General features: G+C 42.4%; 2 protein-coding genes across 3 annotated transcripts in view; both read right to left on the reverse strand.

Annotated features, from left to right (window-relative positions):
• Positions 1-1499: 1499 nt before the first annotated feature.
• Positions 1500-5078, reverse strand: slc35d3 (solute carrier family 35 member D3). The gene is made up of 2 exons (XM_014205105.3): positions 4440-5078; positions 1500-2900 (listed from the first exon to the last, which is right to left on the reverse strand). Exons 1-2 carry the CDS (start codon positions 4873-4875, stop codon positions 2041-2043), a joined length of 1296 nt encoding a protein of 431 aa, XP_014060580.3. The 5' UTR covers positions 4876-5078; the 3' UTR covers positions 1500-2040.
• A 1406-nt stretch (positions 5079-6484) lies between these two features.
• Positions 6485-27211, reverse strand: part of pex7 (peroxisomal biogenesis factor 7) — a 29987-nt gene continuing 9260 nt past the window's right edge. The window contains exons 6-10 of one of the 2 annotated variants that reach the window (XM_014205106.3): positions 26940-27046; positions 26419-26532; positions 19171-19226; positions 13874-13976; positions 6485-7134 (exon numbers count right to left, since the gene is read on the reverse strand). In XM_014205106.3, coding sequence (XP_014060581.3) covers positions 7054-7134; positions 13874-13976; positions 19171-19226; positions 26419-26532; positions 26940-27046 — 461 coding nt within the window. In that variant the 3' untranslated portion in view covers positions 6485-7053. The remainder of the gene's footprint in view (positions 7135-13873; positions 13977-19170; positions 19227-26418; positions 26533-26939; positions 27047-27211) is intronic. The other variant, XM_082976840.1, reaches the window with a different exon arrangement.

Consider the following 27211-nt stretch of genomic DNA (forward strand, 5'->3'; position numbering starts at 1 on the left):
ACTGCCTCTGAGGACAGTGTCTTCCATGAACCCTGTTGAAAGACACATTTTTACCAGAAAGTTCAGTGTCATTTTACTGAAATGTATTTTATTGACTAAGATGTAGAAGCTGGATTTATGTACCTTAATCAGAATAAAACACTCTTCAAAGTGCTCCTTACACACAGCATAATGCCGTTTCTTCAGGTCCTCAAAGGACTCCTGCAGACTGATGTCCCTACGCCTGATGTTTCTCAGCCGTATCTTCCTCCTGAATAATTGCAATAGTGTGTAATGCTCTCTCTCTCTCTCTCTCTCTCTCTCTCTCCAGGCGCAGAAGTAGAACTCATATCACCATCCTAGTTTGTATCTCTCATTTGGAATTTACCTGTATATGACAGGTTTTTATTGTGTAATTTCCATGTTACCATGGCCTTTCTTAGTAAAATATTTCCAGTAAACTTTTTGCTAGCAAAAATTGGAAATGGAAATTAACGTCTCCATATTTTTATTAAAGTACCATTTGCCTATCACATAAATGAGGATTAGATAGAGGCTGTGTTGATGGGCAGGCCAAAATTTGTGTAGCTGGATGGTATGGATTGTATGGAGAATCCATGCAGATTTTGTTAATGAGGTGTGAGGTAAATATCACTCTGTGATGGATTCCACAATCAGTGGTCTACATTGAGAAATACCTAGATAACATAATTGTAAGTAGACAATATTGGAGTGCAGCAGACGATCCAATGTTGAATATTGTTTAATTTAAAAACCCTCCAGGTGTGTATGGTGTTTCCTTTCATGTACATTTGTCTAAATCAATCTCTATTTTCCCCCAAAATGAGAGGATGTGATAAAATTCCCCTTTCTCAATCAGAATCACCTATTTCTTTTTTATTTTCCAAGTCCAGTTATTTTTTTCCTGGTCTATCTGTACTTCCAGAGTCCCCACTGAAGGATTTCAAAGGCACTTTGGGATGGATTTTCCTGCAGCTAAAGTGCTGACTGCAGGCCTCTTTCTGGTTGGTAAGGGGACAGATTGCTCACGCTTCTCCCTCTCCTCTCCACTGCAGGTACTCTGGAAGGACACAAAAATCCTCTCACTGCATGCATTTAGATAAGGACGTATTCTAAAACATGCTGGAAAATGCATTAGCTTTCAGATATGTATACAGTATTACTTTGAATCACGACACAGGAATCCTCCTTGGGGGTGATGTGAAATAGTTGTGTGTTGTGTTTTCAACAGCTGAGACCTTCTCTACGGGAATTGTTGTGGTTTACTTTGACTAATGAGCCATGTGTTCTGTAGAGACAGAAGTAATTCTCTTTCCAATCTAATGTTGACATTAAGGATCGATGTGGTCTACTCATAATGATGTCCTCACAATCTTCCCCTGGGAGACACTTCAGTACGCCTATATTGTGTTGAAAATAAGTGAACCTTACAGCTATCTATTGCTGTTAATTCTAAAAGATTCCTCAATGGAAAGGCAATATGGCTAAAACAATTACCATGCATTTCACTCTAATGGTTTTATCATAAAGAAGAATCCAACATCACAGTGGAACAGTTTCATAAAAATGGTTTAAATTGACTTTGCATTGTTCATGCAGTGGCAGTTGCTATTGCTCTTCACTTGCCAAACATCACAATTCATGGACCATACAGAATCAGGACAGGCAGTAACATTACGTGCAAATAAATGATAAATATTTTTTATAACATGTCATAACATATCATTTTCAACCTTACCCGATGTACTATCAATTATTCACCTGTTATTAATATGACTGATAAAATCAATATAAAACATTTAAACAAATGTTTTTTTGTGAATAGTCAGTATTTTTTAATCCAGTTCATATAAACATTCCATCTTCTTAAAAATATTTTTTTGCTTCCATAAGAGCATGTTTGCCAGGAAAAAAAAACGGATCTCAAAACATTCATCAGTGCGCAATGTCAAAGCAGTCTTACAAACAAACAAACAGAAAAAAAGATACAAACATAAAGGACTGACAAAACATGCACCCTTTGAAAATAGAGATTCCCCATCAAGGGCTCTGCACCTCCATATTATCTATTAAGGCGTCTTTCTTGAAGAACTTCAGGTTACGGATGGACCTCCACACCCCCACGTAACTGTCACTCACAGACTGGCTGGCCCGGTTCTCGCTATGGAAGGCTTCTCTCTGGAGTTCTACAAACTCCATACTGTTGCTGGTGTCTTGAGGTGGGTAGTCACTGAGGCGCTGATCATTGAGTAGGTGCTCCTGTGTGGGGAAAGATCCTTCGATCGATCCTCCGTCAGACCCTCTGTGACCATTGGGCAGGGGCTCCAGGTCTCCGTTGGGTGGCTTCTTCTCGATGTAAGGCTGTCCAGGCAGAGTTTCGTCCTTGCTTTGCTCCTCCAGGTCCTGGTAGAGGGTCTTCTTCCTGGTCTCAAAGTACTTGACGATACAGTAGGTGATGGAACCCACCGTGTTGACCACCACGCCGGCCACAAACAGCCTGGTGGGCTCCACGTCGCTGAAGGCCACCATGCCCACTGTGATGGTGGCGATGCTCTTTACCACGCCCACGAAGCTGGTGGTGACGGCCGAGTTGATGTAGGTGCATTGCAGCGTGGTGAAGTTCATGGCACAGCCGATGAGGATGCAGATGGAGAAGATGCCAGAGATGAAGGGGTTACTCCAGCCCGTGTAGCTCCACATGTTGATGGAGTCCATGCTGACGATGGAGCAGATTAAGAGAACTGGGGAGGCCATGATGGCGATGGAGTACTGGGCCGTGAGGGGCCCATATTCACTGTCTGTGCTGGTCTTCTGGATCAGGACCAGGTAGGAGGCGTGGATGATCACAGCCAGGACGCCCGTCACGTAGCCAAACGGGTCACCCGTCACGTCACCAGACCCTGAGTAAACACAGACACCGTGTCACAATAAGAAACGCAGTGGTGAGAGAACAGTAAAAAAAATATGTGATTACATTTTTTTCTCAAAACTTCCTTATTGTAAAAAATTATCCAGTGTTTAATCAGCTCTCTGAGTGTTAAATTTAACACTTTTTCAGTCTATATGGGTCCACACTTTACTAACACTTTGCTTAGAGCTAATGCTATTACACTTTCTCAGTGTTAGAGAATTAAACCCTGTAGTGTTGCAGTAACTCGTTTTTGGGTGTTGCTTTAACACTGTAGGGTGTAAAGCCTTATTTGCATATTTCCCAGTGTGCCTTTCCATGAATTGTGGAGTTACCAGTACCATCCATGACTGTGTTTGAAAGTGACAGAAACATGGTTATTGCATTCCATGGCATTCAGTCCTGTAGCCTTCATCAAGTCAGTGCCCGTGTGAATATGTTATCATTGAAATTAAACTTTTTATGGCAACACATTACATATATCATAAGACCTTACTTTGACGGCCTAGTTTTACCCGAACGCAGTGGTCTGAAATGCCTTGTTTGGAGGCCAAATCAGGCAAGTTTATGCTGGCTTGCAAAGTGATATGTAATTCTTATTGGAATCTATCCAGAGTGGCGGAGGATATCCAACAATTTGAACTTCTAATCACCTGCAATTTGCATTCAGAATGACTGCCAAGGTAAGGAAGATTGCTCAATGAGACTATATAAACCATTTAAACTGGAATAACCATCTCAGTAACGGGTGTGATAAGTCCAACTCCACAGATTTGATTTATCTCTTGAATCAAGTCTAGAAATGTTACACTGAAAAATCAACACTAGGTAACACTGACCAATTTGCTGTGCGGATGTAATGGCTCTTCTGAAAGTTATTATAAAGTAGTGTGGAGACATCTTTAACACATCCTATCCATATGATGGGGACAGAGCAAGGTGGTGAACCTTCCTCACAGTGTCAGCAACATTCAGAACTGCTGCATCTGTATACTTTACAATGGCACCTTTTAAGAAAACACTAATTACTTTTTTAACTTGTTTTCTTTGTATTCTCTAGTAGGAAAAAACGGGTTTAATCAACAGTTTCCACGTCATTTCAAAGAAAAACGTTATACATGAATCAACGTAGAAAACGGATTGGATTTGCAAAAAGTCATCAACTGAAAAGGGATTTAATATATATATATATATATATATATATATATATATATATATTTTACATATATCTAAATCCAATGACATAGTGACTTGTGTTTTACTTGAACTCAAGTTAGTTGAGAACTCAACCAGACTTAAATCACAACAAAACCTTGAAATTACGTCTGTTCCCAGTGGGCCGGTTGGTGTATTTGTAATATTGGCTCTAGGATGAATTATCGCTTGAATGCAGTAGTTTGAAGCCCATACACTCACCACTTTCAACTGCGTAATATGCACCATATGGATAGGCAATTTAGAATAAATCATAATGTTTCGTTCCTACTTAACTTGATGTATAAGTATAATATAATAATACGTGTAATTTTACCAGCTAGAGCTGCTCCTCCAGTAGTGATGAGCACCGCCGTTATGACCCCCACTGACGGGGTTCCGTTCTTCAGAATGCACACGCCGATACCCAGGGTGGCCAACGGTAGACAACGTTTGAAAACCACATACATGGGTAGACTCAATCCTCTGAGAGACCATAGTGTTAGAGTGGACTGTAATGTGGACAGAATACAAACACTTCCGAAGACTTTGGCTAGTTGAAGGCTGAACGGGGGTATGTCTACTTTTCCCAGTCTCCTTAGTATCTCAAGTGTAACCGCCGCCAATGTGCTGGTGAGGCACTGGATGAGAGTGAGGTAGTTGAAGTTATAAGTCGTGATGAGAATTTTTAGCAAAATGTTCAACGATCCCGAGAAAAATCCATGAGCAACAGCGACGGAGATACCAAGTAAACGACCTTTACAAACTTCCATGGTTGCCTTGAATTTCCCTTTACGCAAGAGCAAGAAAGAGGAAATAACGGCGAGTCCTTATTGTGCGCTCAGTCCTTTTGAATAAAGTGTATACTGTACAGCCTTTCTCCTTGAGAGCACAGCTGTAAATGTCCAAGTTATTAATGTCAAGAAAAAAATCGGTTGCAAGCAGGACCTTTCAATATAACGGTGTCCGTAAAACAAATAGAGGCTGGTCCCAAAACGTTGAAGATAAAAAAAAAAGCTTGGGAATGTTGACGCATATGTTTGAATATGCGTTTTTCATCAATTAAATCACCTTTTCTGTTCGTGAGGTTCTAGCTTACTTACTTTTGTGTCACATGCTGTTGGATACAGCAGAGACTGCGAGGTGAGCTGTTGTGAAAGAACTAAACTACAGTGCATATGGGTAAACCTGACTGTATATTACCTCTAGCACAGAGCTGCATGGGCGCAACACTTGAGCGCTTAAGTTGCCACGTTGAATAACACATTTGCCGCAACTGTGGTTGGTTGCCTTTTACCCACAATAACGGACGTAGGAACCAGCCCACTTACTTTGAAGGACTTTACCAGGCTGTTTTATTTACATATTGTAGTCCTCGGACCAATTACAACGCTTTGCAAACGCATGAAATCGGCGTAAATTAGACAGCTAAAATGTAGTGCCATGATGAACGGGGACCAGGGCACATGGACCCAGTTAATTTTCTTCAAGGGACATAAAGTTTTTAGGGGAACCCCTCTCTATAGTGTTATCTCAACCATGCATTACTGTCTCAGATGTATTTTTTTTTAACTATCTCTGTAGATTGATTTTGACCACGACAATTCAGCTTCCAGTGTGAAAAATCCAAATTATGGAGGATCATTAAAATAAAATAGGCATATATTTCCCCTGTTAGTTTTCCCATATCGACCAGTAGGAATTAAGTGCGATAAGAATGCATCCAGTGTGATTGCCATTTAGTCCATAGCGCTAAGCAAATCTTGATAAGACAAACATAAAGAAATCAAAACAAACACTAAAATAAACGTAGGCCTATAGGCAAAATAATAAACTGGTGAAAGACAATGAATTCAGTCTATATGTAAAAAAAAGAAGCAATAGCAAAGAAGATTGTAAAATACTAATTCCCAGAGCGTTGGAGCCTATTTCAGATCGGTGCAATGCCAGACAGCTCGCCTGTGTGCAGTCACTTTTATTATGAAATGTACAAAAAAAACGGTCTCCAGAGAACATTTGGTTCAGGCCTCAACAGCTTTTATTTTTAATTTCTATTTAACCTTTATTTAACTAGGTAAGTCAGTTAAAAACAAATTCTTATTTACAATGACGGCCAAACTCTAACGATGCTGTGCGCCGCCCAATGGGTCTCCCAATCACGGCTAGTTGTGATACAGCCTGGAATCGAACCAGGGTCTGCCGTGACGCCTCTAGCACTGAGATGCAGTGCCTTAGAACGCTGCACCAATCGGGAGCCCAACTCATATGCATAAAGCAGCAAAAAGCTGGGATTGCTGAGGGCTAAATTAGGGCTCTCTCCCCTCACCTCTCCCACCAGGGCACAGAGAACATTCTGTCAGATTCATGACATTCACTTTCATATCTGTAGAATTAACATTTTAATGCAATGGAAAGTCTGACAAGATCATGGATAGAGTTAAAGCCTGTGTGTTGAGCTATATGGCCAGGTTTGTTCCTCCTTGGTAGAGGACCCAGAGAAATTTAGTAAATAATCAAATGCATTTCAACCCCTCACTAAATCAGTACACCATCACTAAATACACCAATATGACCATACATTCTACCAACAGTAAGGACAAGCATACTACCAACAATAAGGACAAGCATTCTACCAACAATAAGGACAAACAGCAGATCATCAGGCATTATGTTGGCACGTGTTTGAGTTGAGCAACCTTGAGATCCCGAATTATCCCCCTCTCTCTATCTCTCTGATGGACAGACGGGGAGGAATCCCTGCTTTCCCATCTGTATTCAGACTCTGTTGTGTGTGCGGGCTAGGATGACGCGTCCCCACAGCTCCCCCTTTTAATAGAATCATTATGAAAGCCGCAGTGAAGCTTTGGCAAAAGCCACGGCCATGATTGAAACCCACTGCCGTCCTAAAAGTCCTCTCTCCTGTTCCTTGCGGCAGGGCAATTATGAACTCTCTACTGTGCGCTAGGCAGAGGGGCAGCCAGGCATAGAGGGGTGTAGATTTTTACCGTCTCATCCCAGGAGCAGTCCACCACCTGTGGACACAAAGACAGATTGCACTAATCAAAATTAGATTCCACGTGATCCGCGTGATGGAGATGACATCCTCATGTGATTTCACATGATAAGAAAATGTGTCTTTGTTGGGTTTCAAACTGGAGTCAGACAGAGGACTAGGATATATTAGGATGCATGTGACTTGTTGTACGGTCAGTCACATTCATACAATGGGCGGGATTTCAGAGTTGGATGGAAAGTGTTGAGGGTAGTTTTGGTACACAATTGTCTGCTGTTCCTATAATAGCAGTGAACATTTTATAGTGTTTTGGTGTTAGGACTCATTTTTTTGTTGTTCAGACAGAATTGCACATACCGTTTAGACATTTTCAATATTATTCTGTATACTGCGGGTACAGTGTCTGAGTGGAGATTGGCTTTTCAAGCAGAGTCATGTTTTTGAGCCTTAGTGGCGCTCGTTATTAGTTTGAACTCTATCAGAAGTACAGAATGTCATGGTTATCAACTCAATTACACACTGTCCACTTTCATTTAGTCTTTATAAAGACAATGAAAATGCTAATCGATAGCATGGCAAATTGATCAAGGCTTTTTAGCTCCAAAGACAAAAAGCTCCGTGGCACGGCAGTCAAAAGTCTTCACACACGACAAATTATATACTGGCCTATCTGTCCACATATATTTAAATAAAAGGCTAAGTTTATTTATATTTTATGAACAATAAAGTATGGAGGGTCATAAAATAACAAACATGGTGCTATAGAATTCTGCCAGTATGATTTAGCCCTGAAGAAATATGTCTCCAACAGAGCGCCATACTTCATTTAGCTCTTTCCTCTCCTCTCCGTACCTTGGTGGGAGGGGAGAATTCATTATTCTTGAGTACTACAGAGAGGAGAATCTGTCTCACTGCCAAGCAGACCAGCCCGTGACTCAGCCATTGAAGGAAAAAAATGTCCTCCATTAATTACTTTACTGCAAAACAAAGTGAAAGCCACAGAGAGGCCAGCGCTGCAGCAGTCTGGAGGGTATAGGAGGAAGAGGAGGAGGAGGAGGAGGAATGACCCCTGAGGAGTGTCCCTATCCCCAGTCCCTGCTGGAGAGGTCCAATCCTATACTTCAACTTTCTCCAAAACTGGATTTCTCCAAACTATTCTAGGTGGAGGAAAAATTTGGAGTCTCTCCCTGAATTTCCTCTGGATGTTAGAATATCTGTCATATTCTCCCCTCTGTGATGTATTACCCCTGCCTGGCATCCAAGCAGCTTAACTCCTGCTCCTCTGTAAGGAGCTGTTAACATGTAATTGCTGCAGTTTGGAGGGTCTATGCAGGGGAGGCTGCTGTGCTGTGTGGTGTGGTGCGCTTCACAGCACAACGACAATAGAGCTGGTCAGAGGCTAGCACAACCTGGAGAGAGGGGATCAATCAGACACGTGTGACTGCATGCAGCATTACCCTGTGGGAGGGTGGGGGACCACTCTGCACATTAGCTGGGGTGAGGGTAAGGGGATGGGGGAGGTGTGCAGTGATGTGCTGTGTGTTGGTAGAAGGAGAAGGTTGGGGCTGTACTGTAGGAGACTTCCAGTCATGTGGAGACTAGAGAGGGTAGGTAGTGGGCTGTGTAAAGGCTGTATCTTCTTGGCATGTTGAGATAGAGGTTATGTGCGTTAGCCTACGGTTTATTCTCTCCACTGATGGGGGGGCGGGAGAGAAACACTGCTGTAGGAGTTTTCCCCCGCTCCGATACGGCATGCTCCCTCTTCCTGGCACAGGTAACAGTACCCTCCTGCACCCCCGCAGGTTGGCAACAGACAAACCTGTGCCTAAAAGAATAAATTAGGAAAAATTTATGCTTGAAAAAATACACTTATCCCAACAAATTGGTTGGAGTGCCAAGCAAGCTTTTGTGTAGCTGTGCTGGGTAGGCACGACTTCCATTGGTAGCAGTAGATGTGCAACTGGCAAACATCTGCCAGAAAGAGATTTTCAGCCCCCTGGCGAGTTTGGCTCAGGGGACGTCATCATTCATAATAATTAGAAGCGGGGTATCTGAGTAATTTCGATTACTGTTCCAAGTGCAGGCATGTCCTTAAAAAGTGTTTACATTTACACAACTTTACAGGGGTAACTGAAATTATGTAAAGTACAAGACCTAAACGGATGACTGAGATGCCATTCCCACTGCTTAAAAACAGAATGTTAAACGCCATCTACTTTTCTACCAAATGTACTTCTGCTAGAAGAAGGGGGGAAAAAATACCTCAAGATCATCCTCAAGGTAATCCAAAAAGGATATGCTGACACAAACATTGAACAAATATAGATGTCTTAGTCTAATTCCTTTACTAATATATGCACAGTTGAGGTATCCTGTATTAGTGTGTGATGTAGGTGGAGAAGTGAACTGTGCAGTAGTTGATTGCTGTGATGTCTCCGTGACAGTTCTGACCTGCTGTCTTTCATCCATCACTATGTGCTGACGTCAGGCCTGACTGTGGAAACTACCGTCCAGACCCCGCAGACTGCACCACAGGCAGCCCCCTGTGTGTGTGTAGGGTTGCAAAGCTAATGGTCGTTTACTAAAGTTACCGGAATCTTCAGGTGATTTGGTAATTAACAGAAAATGCATGACAATCTATCGTAACAACGGTCAAAATATTACGGTTATTTCATGCGGAAACCCTCATGAACACCAATGGTATTCACTAAGTTGATTGTTTAAAAAAATATATATTTACAATAATACACTGAACAAAAATATAAACTCAAGATGCAACAATTTCAAAGATTTTACTGAGTTATAGTTCATATAAGGAAATCAGTCAATTGAAATAAATTCATTATGCCCTAATCTATGGATTTCACATGACTGGGCAGGTGCGCAGTCATGGGTGGACCTTAGAGGGCATAGGCCCACCTACTGGGGAGAAGGACGACAATCTCTGCAGCACTCCACCAATCAGGCCTTTATGGTAGAGTGGCCAGATGGAAGCCACTCCTCAGTAAAAGGCACATGACAGCCCGCCTGGAGTTTGCCAAAAGGCAACTAAAGGAATCTGACCATGAGCAACAAGACTCTCTGGTCTGATGAAACCAAGAATGAACTCTTTGGCCTGAATGCCAAGCGTCACGTCTGGCACCATGCCAAGCGTCACGTCTGGCACCATCCCTACGGTGAAGCACGGTGGTGGCTGCCTAATGCTATGGGGATGTTTTTCAGTGGCAGTGACTGGGAGACTAGTCAGGATCGAGGGAAAGATGAACAGAGCAAAGTACAAAGAGATCCTTTATGAAGACCTGCTCCAGAGCGTTCAGGACCTCAGACTGGGGCGAAGGTTCACCTTCCAACAGGACAACGACCCTAAGCACACAGCCAAGACAACGCAGGAGTGGCTTCGGGACAAGTCTCTGAATGTTCTTGAGTGGCCCAGCCAGAGCCCGGACTTGAACCCGATCAAACATCTCTGGACAGACCTGAAAATAGCTGTGCAGCGATGCTCCCCATCCAACCTGACAGAGCTTGAGAGGATCTGCAGAGAAGAATGAGAGAAACTCCCCAAATACAGGTGTGCCAAGCTTGGAGCGTCATACCCAAGAAGACTCAATGCTGTAGTCGCTGCCAAAGGTACTTCAACAAAGTACTGAGTAAAGGGTCTGAATACTTATGTAAATGTAATATTTTAATTTTTTTTGCAAACATTTCTAAAACACATGTACTTGCTTTGTCATTATGGGGTATTGTGTGTAGATTGATGAGGAAAAATAACAATGTAATACATTTTAGAAAAAGGCTGTAACGTAACAAAATGTGGAAAAAGTCAAGGGGTCTGAATACTTTCCGAAGGCACTGTACACACACTTGAAGTCGGAAGTTTACATACACCTTAGCCAAATACATTAAACTCAGTTTTTCACAATTCCTGACATTTAATCTTAGTAAAAATGCCCTGTCTTAGGTCAGTTAGGATCACCACTTTATTTTAAGAATGTGAAATGTCAGAATAATAATAGAAAGAATGATTTATTTCAGCTTTTATTTCTTTCATCACATTCCCAGTGGGTCAGAAGTTTACATGCTACCAAATACTAATTGAGTGTATTGCCTTTAAAATGATTTAACTTGGGTCAAACGTTTCAGGTAGCCTTCCACAAGCTTCCCACAATAAGTTGGGTGAATTTTGGTCCATTACTCCTGACAGAGCTTGTGTAACTGAGTCAGGTTTGTAGGCCTCTTTGCTCGCACGCACTTTTTCAGTTCTGCCCACACATTTTCTATAGGATTGATGTCGGGGCTTTGTGATGGCCACTCCATTACCTTGACTTTGTTGTCCTTAAGCCATTTTGCCACAACTTTGGAAGTATGCTTGGGGTCATTGTTCATTTGGAAGACTCATTTGCGACCAAGCTTTAACTTCCTGACTGATGACTTGAGATGTTGCTTCAATATATCCACATAATTTTCCTCCCTCATGATGCCATCTATTTTGTGAAGTGCACCAGTCCCTCCTGCAGCAAAGCACCCCCACAACATGATGCTGCCACCCCCGTGTTTCACAGTTGGGATGGTGTTCTTCGGCTTGCAAGTCTCCCCCTTTTTCCTCTTAACATAACGATGGTCATTATGGCCAAACAGTTCTTTTTTTGTTTCATCAGACCAGAGGACATTCACCAAAAAGTACGATCTTTGTCCCCATGTGCAGTTGCAAACCGTAGTGTGGCTTTATTTTGGCAGTTTTGGAGCAGTGGCTTCTTCCTTGCTGATCGGCCTTTCAGGTTATGCCGATATAGGACTCGTTTTACTGTGGATATAGATACTTTTGTACCTGTTTCCTCCAGCATCTTCACAAGGTCCTTTGCTGTTGTTTTGGGATTGATTTAAACTTTTTGCACCAAAGTATGTTCATCTCTAGGAGACAGAACGCATCTCCTTTCTGAGCAGTATGACGGCTGCGTGGTCCCATGATGTTTATACTTGCGTACTATTGTTTGTACAGATGAACGTGGTACCTTCAGGTGTTTGGAAATTGCTCCGAAGTATGAACCAGACTTGTGGAGGTCTACAATTTTTTCTGAGGTCTTGGCTGATTTCTTTTGATTTTCCCATAATGTCAAGCAAAGATGCACTGAGTTTGAAGGTAGGCCTTGAAATACATCCGCAGGTACACCTCCAATTGACTCAAATGTTGTCAATTAGCCTATCAGATGCTTCTAAAGCCATGACATCATTTTCTGGAATTTTCCAAGCTGTTTAAAGGCACAGTCAACTTAGTGTTTCTTGGCAATTGCTTGCATGGAATAGCCTTCATTTCTCAGAACAAGAATAGACTGACGAGTTTCAGAAGAAAGTGCTTTGTTTCTGGCCATTTTGAGCCTGCAATCGAAATGCTCCAGATACTCAACTAGTCTAAAGAAGGCCAGTTTTATTGCTTCTTTAATCAGGACAACAGTTTTCAGCTGTGCTAACATAATTGCAAACGGGTTTTCTAATGATCAATTAGCCTTTTAAAATGATAAACCTGGATTAGCTAATACAATGTGCCATTGGAACACAGGAGTGATGGTTGCTGATGGGCCTCTGTACGCCTATGTAGATACCTAATAAAAAAATCAGCCGTTTCCAGCTACAATAGTCATTTACAACATTAACAATGTCTACACTGTATTTCTGATCAATTGTATGTTATTTTAATGTACAAAAAAATGTGTTTTTATTTCAAAAACAAGTATATGTATAAATGACCCCACACTTTTGAACGGTAGTGTGTGTGTGTGTGTGTGTATATATATATATATATATATAGATATAGATAGATAGATATAGAGATATATGATAATGTTTTACAGCTTTGTCATTCTTTATTTAAATGTTTTCTTATTTAATTATTTCATAGGTGATAAAGCCACACAGAGGACCAGATATTATTAGACACCTGTGATCATCTGAAGTACCCTAAAGGGCCACTAGATGTCTTGTGATAGATTACATCAAATCCTTGAAAGATACCAACATTCTGGTAGTTTACTGGTCAACTTTGAAAGTTGGAATGTGGGTGTGTTTGTTCGATGTGTGTATGTGTGTGTAGATACCCAGGCTCCATGGACACTGTATACCCACAGTCGTGTTTATGCCAAATTGTGCGTGACAGTTTTTTTCCAGAGAATAACACAGGAAGGCTATCAGCGTCATATGAAAAATGACATCCCCAGTAATGACTAGCCTTTACAATAGAGCGTATTACATCCTATCAGTCAATTTTCCAGTCCTCTCAGGCTGAACAATGTAAACAGCCATGAGAGACGCAACAGTAGAGGCTAGGTACGGGGTAGGAATAAGAAGAAGTGAGAGTGACGTTTTCAATTATATGGCTCCTCAGCTAGATTGATAGCTGGACTGATATCAAACACTTTGTGAGGGAGAATGTGACTGGAGAATTGAATTCATGGATGCTGGCTACTGTAATGCAGACCAATAGATAGATAGAACAGCATTGCAGTGGACTTTATAAGGATACATTTACTCTATGCAACGCTTTTCTTCAGTACAACATATACCTCAGGAAAAGGCAGAAGTAGTGTTTTTCTCTAAGTGAACGTGCTGGACCCGCAGGGGTAAGTGTCCACTGTGGTGTTATGTCGCTGTATCGGAACCCCTAGTAGCGATTTTTTCCCGCAGAGGTTGGGTCCAATGGCTGAGCCCTGTGGCTGAGATAAATACATGGGCCAGTGAGATAATAGTTAGACAATACTGAGACAGACCTGGTTGGGGATTTGCAGATTGAAGTCCAGGCCACAGACGAACTCTGAGTGGTGCTCCAGTGTCTCCAGCAGCGGCTGCTCGGTCCTGGAGTAGTCCCAGAGCCTGTGGAAGCAGACGCAGCCCAACACAACATGAGGCAATCCCACTAATTGAAATGCCGTTTCTCCCCCCTTTCCCCCTTCTGACGGCCGGGGCGATGGCTCAAAGCCCTGACGCAGCGCGCGCCAGACTGATCCACTTAGCAAATGTAATTAAATGATTTCTTTTGAAAAATATTCTGGGCCTATTTATGTGTGCCAGGGGAGTCAGTCATTTAGAGTTATTATAGAAGGAGAGCAGTTAGTGTCAATCCGCAATAGGCCTCTCCCATACTGCAACTGCATTGTGGGTCTGGAGCCCATTGGATGTTAAAAGGTAGGATTGCATTCAAGAAAAGATCCATGTAGAGCATTAGAGTCAAAAGGAAATAAGAGGTTTGCGAAAGCAATGCAGATGATGAAAACAAACTCGGAAATTAGCCTGGGAAAATAAAATATGTGTTGAGTGTTCTCTAGTCTAAATGACATATATCGGTGTTCAACAGAAGAATAAAACAAATCCAAAGAGAACAAGGCTTCCCCTTATTAGTGTCTACAGTATGTACCATATATTTTCAAAAGTACGTGGACATGCCTTCAAATTAGTGGATTCGGCTATTTCAGCCACACCCGTTTCTGACAGGTGTATAAAATTGAGCACACAGCCATGCAATCTCCATAGACAAACATTACTAAAGAGCTCAGTGACTTTCAACATTGCACCGTCATAGGATGCCACTATTCCAACAAGTCGGTTTGTAAAATTTCTGCCCTGCTAGAGCTGCAACGGTCAACTGTAAGTGCTATTATTGTGAAGTGGAAACGTCTAGGAGCAACAACGGCTCAGACGCGAAGTGGTAGGCCAGACAAGCTCATAGAACGGGACCGCCGAGTGCTGAAAAATCGTCTGTCCTCAGTTGCAACACTTACTACCGAATTCCAAACTGCCTCTGCAAGCAACGTCAGCACAAGAACTGTTCATGAAATGGGTTTCCATGGCCAAGCAGCCGCACACAAGCATAAGATCACTATGCACAATACCAAGCGTCGGCTGGAGTGGTATAAAGCTCGCCGCCATTGGACTCTGGAGTGATGAATCATGCTTCACCATCTGGCAGTCAGACGGACAAATCTGGGTTTGGCGGATGCCAGGAGAATGTTACCTGCCTGAATGCATACTGCAAACTGTAAAGTTTGGTTGAGAAGGAATAATGGTCTGGGGCTGATTTTCATGGTTTTGGCTAGGCCCCTTAATTCCAATGAAGGGAAATCTTAACGCTACAGTATACAAGACATTCTAGACGATTCTGTGCTTCCAACTTTGTGGCAACAGTTTGCGGAAGGCCCTTTCCTGTTTCAGCATGACAATGCCCCTGTGCACAAAGCGAGGTCCATACAGAAATGGTTTGTCGAGATCCGTGTGGAAGAACTTGATTGGCCTGCACAGAACCCTGACCTTAACCCCATCGAAAACTTTTGGGATGAATTGGAATGCTGACTGCGAGCCAGGCCTAATCGCCCAACATCAGTGCCCGACTTCACTAATGCTCTTGTGGCTGAAGTGAAGCAGGTCCCTGCAGCAATGTTCCAGCATCTAATGGAAAGCCTTCCCAGAAGAGTGGAGGCTGTTATAGCAGCAGGTAGGGGGCCAACTCCATATTAATGCCCATGATTTTGGAATGAAATGTTTGATGAGCAGGTGTACCACCCCATTCACTTCAAGAGAGTAGTGTCAGTAGGACTCAAAATACAACACGATCCATCTCCATAAGTCACACTCAGTACGTTTCTGTGGGAACAAACAGTTAGTCAGATCCAGGCCCAGTGGCGATGTGCTCTAGCTCAGGTACTGTAGATGGCTCTCCTTCTCGTTCCTCCCACAATACCCAGCCAGCGTTCAGGCTAATTGAGGTGAGGCAATATCCTGCTCTAATTAGCCCTACAATAACAGGTGGCAGCGGCCAGCGCATCGTTTACCTTCAGTCCCAACACTCCTGAATGAACAGAGCCCACCATGGCAACCCAACCTCACCTTGCGCTGTGAATCAAAAAGGACACCTAATCTCATGTAAACACCAGGACCTGGTAGAATTCTAAAGACAACCAAACGTAACTTGGAGTGAGTAAACAGAGGCCTGGGATGAGGTCTATGTTACAACAGGTGCCATCGCCTCAACCCAGTCCCATGCCTGTAATGAATGGACAGTACATGCATGACACACAAGGCCTGGCCGTATTTTTTTATCTATAGGAAAACAAACCTTTTGTTCAGCAGTGCCATGACGATCTAAGGAAAATCATTTCCGTTAATTACCTTTAAAGCATAGGTGATCGATGCAGTGCAGTGCTAGAAATAATTATCTGGTTTCTTCACGGAATATGACAACCCCATGGCTAAACACGCTCCACATTAAAAACAGTATTGATCTATGAGTTTACTCAGCCATATGTACATAGACTTAGCCTATTAGCTCTGTAGGCTAACGTGGGCTTGAGATGCACTGACAATTCTGGTTAAATATCCGTTCAGTAACCCATATCATATATAAATCTGAATGATAACTGCTAATTTCTCCCACACGTGTACAGGCCAGCACAACATAATTGGGTTGTTACATGAAAACAGTGCCTTTTGATATTTTAGGTAGAAATTGTGCACCAATATTGAATTTTAAAAGACTTATATTAAATGAAGTGCCTTTTAATATAGACCATATGGAAAATTCTATAAATCAGATGTTTAATATAAATAAATGCTTGGTAAAGTGCCAAAATTCTGCATTTTGACATGTCCCCCAACCATGTGTCACTTCTAGGAAGATTTTAAATCCCAAAATTTCTCCAAGTTTCATCATCATTGTAAAGCCTTAGTTATTTTGTTGCTTTGACAAAGTAATTTGTGAAGATTATTATTTATTTCATGTGATTAGTGATTCATTTACGTCTGTCCCTCAATGGGGCGGCAGGTAGCCTCGTGGTTAGAGCGTTGGGCAAGTAACCGAAAGGTTGCTGGATGGAATCCCCGAGCTGACAAGGTAAAAATCTGTTGTTCTGCCCCTGAACAAGGCAGATAACCCACTGTTCCTAGGCCGTCATTGTAAATAAGAATATGTTATTAACTGACTTGCCTAGTTAAATAAAATGAAAATTTAAGGGAACTTAAAAAATGTTTTGTGAAGCTTGCATTCAATTTCCACTTCCCGTTGCACACAATAAGCTTCCATTCCCGCTGTCAAAAGGGGATTCATGGCTGATTTCAGAAGAAATCGTCAACTCTGTTACTGTTACTTTATGTGACACTTAATAGGCACTTTTTTTATAACCTCTTGAGATGAGAGAATGTAAAAATCAAACCTTTTTTATGACCAAGTTACACTTCTCAAGTCTTGAGGCTGAAATTCAGTGAGAGACTCATGATCCTGCTCTGTGTGTCTAGGCCTATAAGAGCACAGAGGCACCAGTGTGGGACAAGGTGTTGTAAAATATATAGAGAGGGGCTTTCCCATAGCCACTGACTTTCACGTGACATCGGAAACAAAAAGCCAAGTCAAGGGAAGTGAAGAGTGAACAGCAGCTAGAACAGAGATAGATAGTTCAGGTAGGCCTTCAGCAAACAGTATGACAGTAATCCAGTGATGGCACGCTGAAGAAAACCTCCCAAAAATGACTCATTCCTTGGTGGGAAGTTTTTCTTTTGTAAGCCCGATCAGTGGCAAGTGTGTTACTTATGTTTTACCTAAGGGTACTTGCATAACATGGCATACCTTTCTGTCAGACAGATGCAACCAAGTTGTCAACAAAGAGACCAGGTTTCCAACAGTCAGAGAGAGAGAAAAACTGTGTTGATCCAACACCAAGAATAACATTTAAAAAAAAATAGTGTTTATTTTTTTCACATGAAAGCAATTGACTCGATTTCGGACTTCAAACAACAAGATGAGGCTGGCCTTGGAGGGGCATGAAGAAGACTGGTGTCGCATAAAATGTCTCTGTGTAGTCAGCGATAGTTTCTAATGAAATACACCACCACAGTAATCTGCCTGAACTAACCAAGGCAGTCTTGCCCCAGGCCAAATCAATAAAATTCAGGTTGGTGCTGGTCCAAACCTCAGCAGCCAACCAGCCCACTGAACACTGCACACTGCACTGTAAACAGCGCCAAGTAGCCAAGCAGTTAGAGCGTTGGGCCAGTAACCGAAAGGTTGCTGGTTTGAATACCTGAGCCGACAAGGTCTGTCGATGTGCCCTTGAGGAAGGCACTTAACCCTACTTTGCTCCAGGGTGTCACACTACGATTGGTGACCCTGTAAAACAACACATTTCACTGCACCTATGCAGTGTATGTGACAATAGAACTTGTAGAGATACAAGACAATAGCGCTGGGAATTGCCAGGGACCTCACGATACTTAGGTGCTGATACGATATGTATTGTGATTCTCACGATTCTATACGTATTGTGATTCGATACTGTGATTTTATTGCGATTCGATGTTCCAAACATATTGTTCACCATATGTCTGCTGCAGAGAGACGAGAGAGCCATGAGAAAACAAGATTTGAACAGTCATGGAAATAAAAGTGCTGAAAACAAATTGGCTCCATATTGAAAAAAAGACTGGAGGAATAGAATAGGATCTCAGTACAGGACAGCATAGGATGATGTTAATTCTGTCTCAAGGAATGATTCTAATATACGACAGCGTACACAAAAGTGATTTATGGGTCATGTTGTCGGTGCTAGAGATGTCTGTTGGTGGATGCATGACACTAAACAACACTCCCTTGACTAACGGCATTGTTTGGGAATTAGGCTCACATATTCAAACTCTGAGACGGAGAATACGCATTGCCAAATAAAAATAAACCAGTCTACCTTGAAATTACAGATTTTATGACCCTACTCAACATAGTACGATTGTGGTTGGTATTTCCATTGCTTGCATGTATATTTTACACATCTTTCTACAGACCTCTCAAACACGAGTGTTCCTGGAGGTCAATTCTTTTAAATAATTCAAGGAGATTGCCCTTCTTCCAGGAAACAGTATCTAGTGATCAAGCTTCACTGACTCCAATGAGTTTTAGTAAAGGTTTCACAAATGAAATCTTGTTTGTGGCGTTTGTCTTTAAACATTGTTCATGCACAGTGGGATATTATTGCTCAGTTTGCATTACAAGCTGAACAAGATTTACAGAATCATGATTAGAATGTCTTACCTGACTGTGAAGTCATAGGAACATGAGGCCAACACGGTCTGGTTGAATGGAGAGAACTGTGGGAAAAGCCATAAGAATACAATATAAACTTGCAAAATTTGACAGTTACATTTTTTATTAACAGCTGAGGGATAGGGTGACCACATTTAAAATACTCAAATGCGGGACAACGGAATGATTTTGCAGTACATTCGCCGGACAGTGTAGCCTACATGAATAAAAATACACACAAAAATCCCTCTCCCGCTGCATTGAGCAAGCTGATCGAAGGACAATTAGCCTACTCTACTGCCTTGCGCAAAATTTGGTTATGCAGAAACGAAAGATTTTATGAAAATATGGGAATATTTGGCAAAGGAAACATTTCTGGTTGGTCTCTGGGAATGTACAACAGTTAGGAAAGGAGACTTCTAAAAACGACATTAAGTGTTGAATGAGCAACTAATGAGCACGGAGAGCCTCACAAGTTTAGCTGAATTACCTTATATATTTCAGTCTAAAACAGCTATTTACTTACTTTTATAGCTCTTTGTTACAAGCATGCTTTTTGTAAGTAGTTAACTGTCCTCTTCAAGTTCAGCTGAAATTTAGCCCAAAAGGATTTGACAAATGTGATTGGCTGACGATATAACATTGGCCTACGTCTCGACTTGCTCTGCGCAGAATATCAGATCTCAACAACGATTGGAGAAGTATTTTACGTCACCAGTACCACATCCTTATGATACAGTTTATTAGGTACATCAGCCCGTTCACGAAAATGGTTTGTTCCTACAGACAGTGAGTAACGTGGCTGTGGCTTGCTACACAAAGCAGGCAGACAGGCATCGCGTCATTCAGTTACTGTTCCATTGAACATTAGAAATGGCCAAACGAGTGACCTGAGCGTGGAATGATCGTCGGTGCCATGCGCGCTGTTTCCAGTATCTCAGAAACGTCCGGCCACCTGGGCTTTTCACGCACGACAGTGTCTAGGGTTTACTGAGAATGGTGCGACAAACAAAAAACATCCAGTCAGCGGCAGTCCTGTGGGCGAAAACAGCTTGTTGATGAGCGGTCGAAGGAGAAGGGCAAGAATTGTGCAAGCTAACAGGCAGGTCACAAACAGGAAAATAACAGCGCAGTACAACAGTTGCATGCAGAACCGCCTCTCGGAAAGCACAACGCGTCATTCCTTTGCAGCAGACAACCACACGGGGTTCCACTTCTATCAGCTAAAAACAAGAAGAAGCGGCTCCAGTGGGCAGGCGATCACCAACACTGGACAATTGAGGAGTGGAAAAATAAATCAAATCAAAATCTAAATTGTATTTGTCACATGCACCGAATACAATAGGTGTAGACCTAACAGTGAAATGCTTACTTACAAGCCCTTAACACTTATTTTTCTTAACTGCATTGTTGGTTAAGTAAAAAATAGATAAATAAAAAATACAATTAACAAATAATTAAACAGCAGCAGTAAAATAACAGTAGCAAGGCTATACACAGGTGGTACCGGTAAAGAGTCAATGTGCGGGGCCACTGGTTGGTCGAGGTAATTGAGGTAATATGTACATGTAGGTAGAGTTAAAGTGACTATGCAAATAATCTGGGTAGCCATTTGATTAGCTGTTCAGGAGTCTTATGGCTTGGGGGTAGAAGCTGTTAAGAAGTCTTTTGGACGTAGACTTGGCACTCTGGTTCAGCTTGCCATGCGGTAGCAGAGAGAACAGTCTATGACCAGGGTGACTGGAGTCTTTTAGGGCCTTCCTCTGACACCGCCTGGTCCGACGAATCCCAGTTCTTGCTGCGTCATGCTGATGGCAGAGTCAGGATTTGGCGTAAGCTAAATGAATCCATGGACCCATCCAGCCTGGTGTCAATGGTACAGGCTGGTGGCAGTGGTGTAATGGTGTGGGGAATGTTTTCCTGGCACACGTTAGCTCCCTTGATACAAATTTTAGCAATGTTTCCATGCCCCAAAGAATTCAGGCTGTTCTAGAGGCAAAGGGGGGTCTGACCCGGTACTAGATAGGTATACCTAATACACTGGCCACTGCGTGTATATCTTGTCATAAGCGCAACATGACTGCAAAAGAAACAGGTTGGAAAGTCAATTCTCATCAAATTAATGGGGAGTCTGACTAAAACAAGGGTCAAATCGACCTTTCTTTGTAAATTAGTGTTTTAATTTGTTGATAAAATGCGAGACGTGATTGTTTGGTTGCAGGTCAAAGGGCCAAAATGCGGGACTGTCCCACACAATCCGGGACACGTGGTCACCCTGGTGAGGGGGAAATTGGCTGGCACACACACAACCATGACTAAACACTTTTACCTTTACACATCTTTAAGTTTGGGCTTTGATGTTGTTAAATGAAAGCAATCAAATCTCTGCTCGTATCTACAGTATATTACCTTTCCAATATGTAAAAGCACAAGGGATTTGCCAAGCACTTTTTCATTTACTTTGAGCACTCTTTTCAGTGTCCTCGCAGACTTGCTGATATGCTATATTTGTAACATCACATTGACTTGCTGCCTTAAGAAAATCTATACCTGATGGCAGATTTTACAAACACACTGGAAATCTCAAGATGAGGTCCACTACGAACACCTTGCATCTATTGATTACCCACGCATGCTAAAAATCTGTCCTGAAAACACTGGACTTCCAACTGATAGTGTTGTAGCTAGCTCTAGCTGATTATGTGATGTTAAAGTGTGTGGCAGGGTGATTCCCCATTGTTAAGAGGAGTGAGAATCACATGGATCATGTGATGAGGGCCGATGAGGTCTAGAAACCTGCTGGGTGAAGTCAATTCTGTTTAATCTGACTAATTGGTGGTTGTTAGACTGGACATGGTAGCTAGGGCCCGCCGACCGACCCATCCAAGCATCCAACCCACCACCTTTCTCTCAAAATCCATTAAACAGATCATGGAGGAGACAAAAAAAATCTATAGCTGTCACCACAGCAGGACTTGTGAGCAGGGCCAGTGTACTGCAAAGCTGCCAAGGATCCCATCAGACCGTACTGTACTGTGCTTGTTAACTCCATTCAGCTAAGTGCTTTGATCACACCAGAACCATCTTTCCAGAACAGGTTGCTAGGCAGGCAGGTAAGGCAGGGAATCTGTGCTGTCGAGTATTGCTGAGCTGTTTCCTGCTTCCAACAGCTGGCAATTTGCTAACATAATTTAACACAGTGGAAAAGCCTTTTCGTGGAACTGAGAGGATGGTGTAGGGCTGGATGATATGGCCAAAATATAATATCATTATATTTTTCTCATTTTTGACGGTATGACAGTATTTTATCTGTTCTAAATATGCTTTGTAAGTAGTGCGTGACCCTGGGGTGGCAACAAATACATTCTAAGTGTTTTTAATGGGGCTTTCTCTCTTCTGATTGTAAAACAATGTTCAATCAAACTTCAACCACAAATACTTTTTTTGCATTTATCTATTTCTGCATTTCCTTCACTCATGTGTTATCGTTTCCACACCGTACCACATCTGTTTTGTCTTTCTATGCCTCTATTTTGCGAAAAAGTCACTTTTCCTTTATCATAATTATTGTCCTCTATAGACGAGTTGTCTGACAATGTCACGAAAATGATGCGCATGCGTTGATGGGGACAGAAGCCATGCTTTGTTACGATTCTGAATCGTAAGCTAGCAACAATGACAAGAAGCTGCCATGTGGGGAATTGTAGGTGGCTCGTTTCAGCTAGTTTTATCTTGTTATTGATACCATGTCTTGTTTTGAGGTGTTTTGACTGATGTCATGGCAATGCTTACATGGCTCAACTTTGCAAGCTAGCTAATCAACAACTGTAACAACGTATTTGAGAGACAACAAGAGCTAATTGTGCAAATGTATTTGTTCTCAATAAACATTTGGAAACAAAATAAAGTTTACATGTTGTCAACAGTCTAAGCCAAACCTGTCTGTTTTGCCCCATAGTTGCGCACGCGTCAGTTTTGTTGCTAAACAAACGACCTATCTATGACCAAGTATTTTCAATAGATTCAATGGCAGTTTCTTACTTCACCACCAGGAGCATTGTGCCAATTTCTACCGTGCTTTTGGCACCAGCACCAGCATTGCATCGCAAGCAAGATTCATTGCAAAAAAAGTGCATTGTGCGCACATTCAGCTAGCAGTCTGTTAGCGGTCTCTTACTGGCGGTAAGAACAGACGATTGCCATAATTTTTTACGAGTTTCACTCAGTTATTATATTCATACATTTAACAGCATCAAGTTCCTCGGTGTCCAAATCACTAAAGACTTAAAATGGTCCAAACAAGTGCCTCCCGAGTGGCACAGAGGTCTAAGGCTCTGCATCGCAGTGCTAGAGGCGTCACTACAGACCCGGGTTCCATCCCGGGCTGTGTTGCAGCCGGCCACGACCGGGAGACCCATGAGGCGGCACACAATTGGCCCAGCGTTGTCCGGGTTAGCGGAGTGTTTGGCCGGACGGGATGTCCTTGTCCCATCGCGCTCTAGCGACTCCTTGTGGCGGGCCGGTGACTCGTGTCGCCAGTTGAACGGTGTTTCCTCCGTCAAATTGGTGCGGCTGGCTTCCGGATTAAGCGAGCAGTGTGTCAAGAAGTGTCACGAAATTGGGGAGGAAAAAGGGGTAAAAAATGATGTACAAATTTGTCCAAACATACACAGACATTTGTGAAGAAGGCGCGACAGTTCCTCTTCCCCCTCAGGAGGTTGAAAAAGTTTGGCATAGGCCCTCAAATCTTGAAAAGGTTCTACAGCTGTACCATTGAGAGCATATTGACTGGCTGCATCACTGCTTGGTATGGCAATAGCACTGCCTACGATCGCATGGCGCTACAGAGGGTTGTGCGGACAGCCCAGTGAATCACTGGGGCCGAGCTCCCTGCCATCCAGGACCTCTATATCAGGCGGTGTGAAAAGAAGGCCCGGAAAATCGTCAAAGCCTTAGACTATTTTCTTTGCTGCCACACGGCAAGAGGTACCGGTGCTTCAAGTCTGACACCAACAGACTCTTGAACAGCTTCTATCCCAAAGCAATACAACTGATTTCAATGTTTGCACTGTCTCTGTGCACACTCACATGGCCCTACACACCGACACAGTCACTCACTCATTTACTCACTCACACATATTATGCACCTACAGTTGAAGTCGGAAGTTTACATACACTTAGGTTGGAGTCATTAAAACTCGTTTTTCAACCAATCCACAAATTTCTTGTTAGCAAACTATAGTTTTGGCAAGTCGGTTAGGACATCTACTTTGTGCATGACACAATACATTTTCCAACAATTGTTTACAGACAGATTATTTCACTTATAATTCACTGTATCACAATTCCAGTGGGTCAGAAGTTTACATACACTAAGTTGACTGTGCATTTAAACAGCATGGAAAATTCCAGAAAATGATGTCATAGCTTTAGAAGCTTCTGATAGGCTAATTGACATCATTTGAGTCAATTGGAGGTGTACCTGTGGATGTATTTCAAGGCCTACCTTCAAACTCAGTGCCTCTTTGCTTGACATCATGGGAAAATCAAAAGAAATCAGCCAAGACCTCAGAAAAAAATCGTAGACCTCCACAAGTCTTGTTCATCCTTGGGAGCATTTTCCAAATTCCTGAAGGTACCATGTTCATCTGTACAAACAATAGTACGCAAGTATAAACACCATGGGACCACAGAGCCGTCATACCGCTCAGGAAGGAGACGCGTTCTGTCACCTAGAGATGAACGTACTTTGGTGTGAAAAGTGCAAATCAATCCCAGAACAACAGCAAAGGACCGTGTGAAGATGCTGGAGGAAACAGGTACAAAAGTATCTATATCCACAGTAAAATGAGTCCTATATCGACATAACCTGAAAGGCCGATCAGCAAGGAAGAAGCACCGCTCCAAAACTGCCATAAAAAAGCCAGACTACGGTTTGCAACTGCACATGGGGACAAAGATCGTACTTTTTGGAGAAATGTCCTCTGGTCTGATGAAACAAAAATAGAACTTTTTGGCCATAATGACCATCGTTATGTTAAGAGGAAAAAGGGGAGGCTTGCAAGCCGAAGAACACCATTCCAACCGTGAAGTACGGGGGTGGCAGCATCATGTTGTGGGGCTGCTTTGCTGCAGGAGGGACTGGTGCACTTCACAAAATAGATGGCATCATGAGGGAGGAAAATTATGTGGATATATTGAAGCAACATCTCAAGTCATCAATCAGGAAGTTAAAGCTTGGTCGCAAATGGGTCTTCCAAATGGACAATGACCCCAAGCATACGTCCAAAGTTGTGGCAAAATGGCTTAAGGACAACAAAGTCAAGGTATTGGAGTGGCCATCACAAAGCCCTGAACTCAAACCTATAGAACATTTGTGGGCAGAACTGAAAAAGCGTGTGTGAGCAAGGAGGCCTACAAACCTGACTCAGTTACACCAGCTCTGTCAGGAGGAATGGGCCAAAATTCACCCAACTTATTGTGGGAAACTTGTGGAAGGCTAACCGAAACGTTTGACCCAAGTTAAACAATTTAAAGGCAATGCTACCAAATACTAATTGAGTGTATGTAAACTTCTGACCCACTGGGAATGTGATGAAAGAAATAAAAGCTGAAATAAATCATTCTCTCTACTATTATTCTGACATTTCACATTCTTAAAATAAAGTGGTGATCCTAACTGACTTAAGACAGGACATTTTTACTAGGATTAAATGTCAGGAAAAACTGAGTTTAAATGTATTTGGCTAAGGTGTATGTAAACATCCGACTTCAACTGTACATTTATACTGACTCTACACACCCACTCACGTACAAGCTGCTGCTACTCTGTTTTATCTTATATATTGTTGCCTAGCCACCTTACCCCTATACATATCTACCTTCATCACTCCAGTATCCCTGCACATGTAAATATGGTATTGGATCTGACTTTTTCAACATTTCCTGTATTTAGTATGCTTGCTTACTTACTAACTTTGTGTATTTCATATTTCCTATTTCTTGTGTGTTTTTTTCTAGTAATACATTGTTATTGATTATCCCATTGTTGGGTATTGAGTTTGCAAGAAAGGCCTTTCACTGTACTTGTGCATGTGACATTAAAACTTGAAACTAACAAACCAAATATTGAAAAACCGTTACGTAAGGTTGAGTAAAAATCCAAACCAGTCCGTGCATCAACACCGGTATATAGTAAGATACGGTTTACCGCCCAGCCCTAGTATGGTGTATGGGTGAGAAGGAATGCTACATTACCTTTACTCTTCGTATGGCGTAGGAATGGCCTAGTAGGCGTGACAGAGGCTGCCGGACATTCCGTAAGTCCCACACACACAGGCTACAGTCCACTGCTCCGGTTACGATCACATTCTGAGGACAGCCCAGACAGAGTGGGTTAAACAAGTATCCCAAACGTACATACTGTACTATCACAGGCCTGTATTAACTGTCATTATAATTAGGGGAAATTCATATTAATCTTTATGGCAAGAAATGCTGAGACAAGACCTTTTACAACCTATAGAGGTCTTCTCACATATAAATATGCAATATCATTAATAACAATGGCAGTGAGGCTAGTATATGGCAGAGGTGATTGTACAGTATCTCTGTTCTCAATCTCAGGATGGGTTTTATTCATGTTTGAAGTGTTGGCATTTTAAACCTAAATGTCTTTAGGTCCACTTCATAAACTCCTGCTTCCAAGCGTCAAATTAAACGTTTTGGGTTGAGGTTTTAACAGTGGGGGGCTGTACTGCAGTAAAGTACCTCGGTACCTGATCGTATTTGCACCAGTCACAGCTGAGGATCTCTGCCTTGTGGGCTGGGATGGCCAGCCTGCACCTCCCTGTCTTCACATCCCACACTCTCAGCGTCCCGTCCCCTGGTGACAAAGACTAGATTCAGGGTTGAAGGGTCACAGACACAGGCAGCCATGCTGTTCTAGTCATGACTCACACTTCCACAGTCAATTGTACCCACACTCAGCCTCCCTCCCACAATCTACCACAGGGTTTTGGAACATGACGCTCATTTCAAGGGCCAGCTC

This window comes from Salmo salar, chromosome 06, assembly GCF_965601325.2.
Source record: "Salmo salar chromosome 06, fSalSal1, whole genome shotgun sequence".
In the NCBI taxonomy this organism is placed as follows: Eukaryota; Metazoa; Chordata; class Actinopteri; order Salmoniformes; family Salmonidae; genus Salmo; species Salmo salar.

Bases quoted from the DNA above. Each gene is read 5' to 3' on its own strand.
- slc35d3 (XM_014205105.3), bottom strand. From the start codon at position 4,875: ATGGAAGTTTGTAAAGGTCGTTTACTTGGTATCTCCGTCGCTGTTGCT. The intron at 2,901-4,439 runs GTAAAATTACAC...GTGTTTACTCAG, and splicing joins TGGAGGAGCAGCTCTAGCTG to GGTCTGGTGACGTGACGGGT.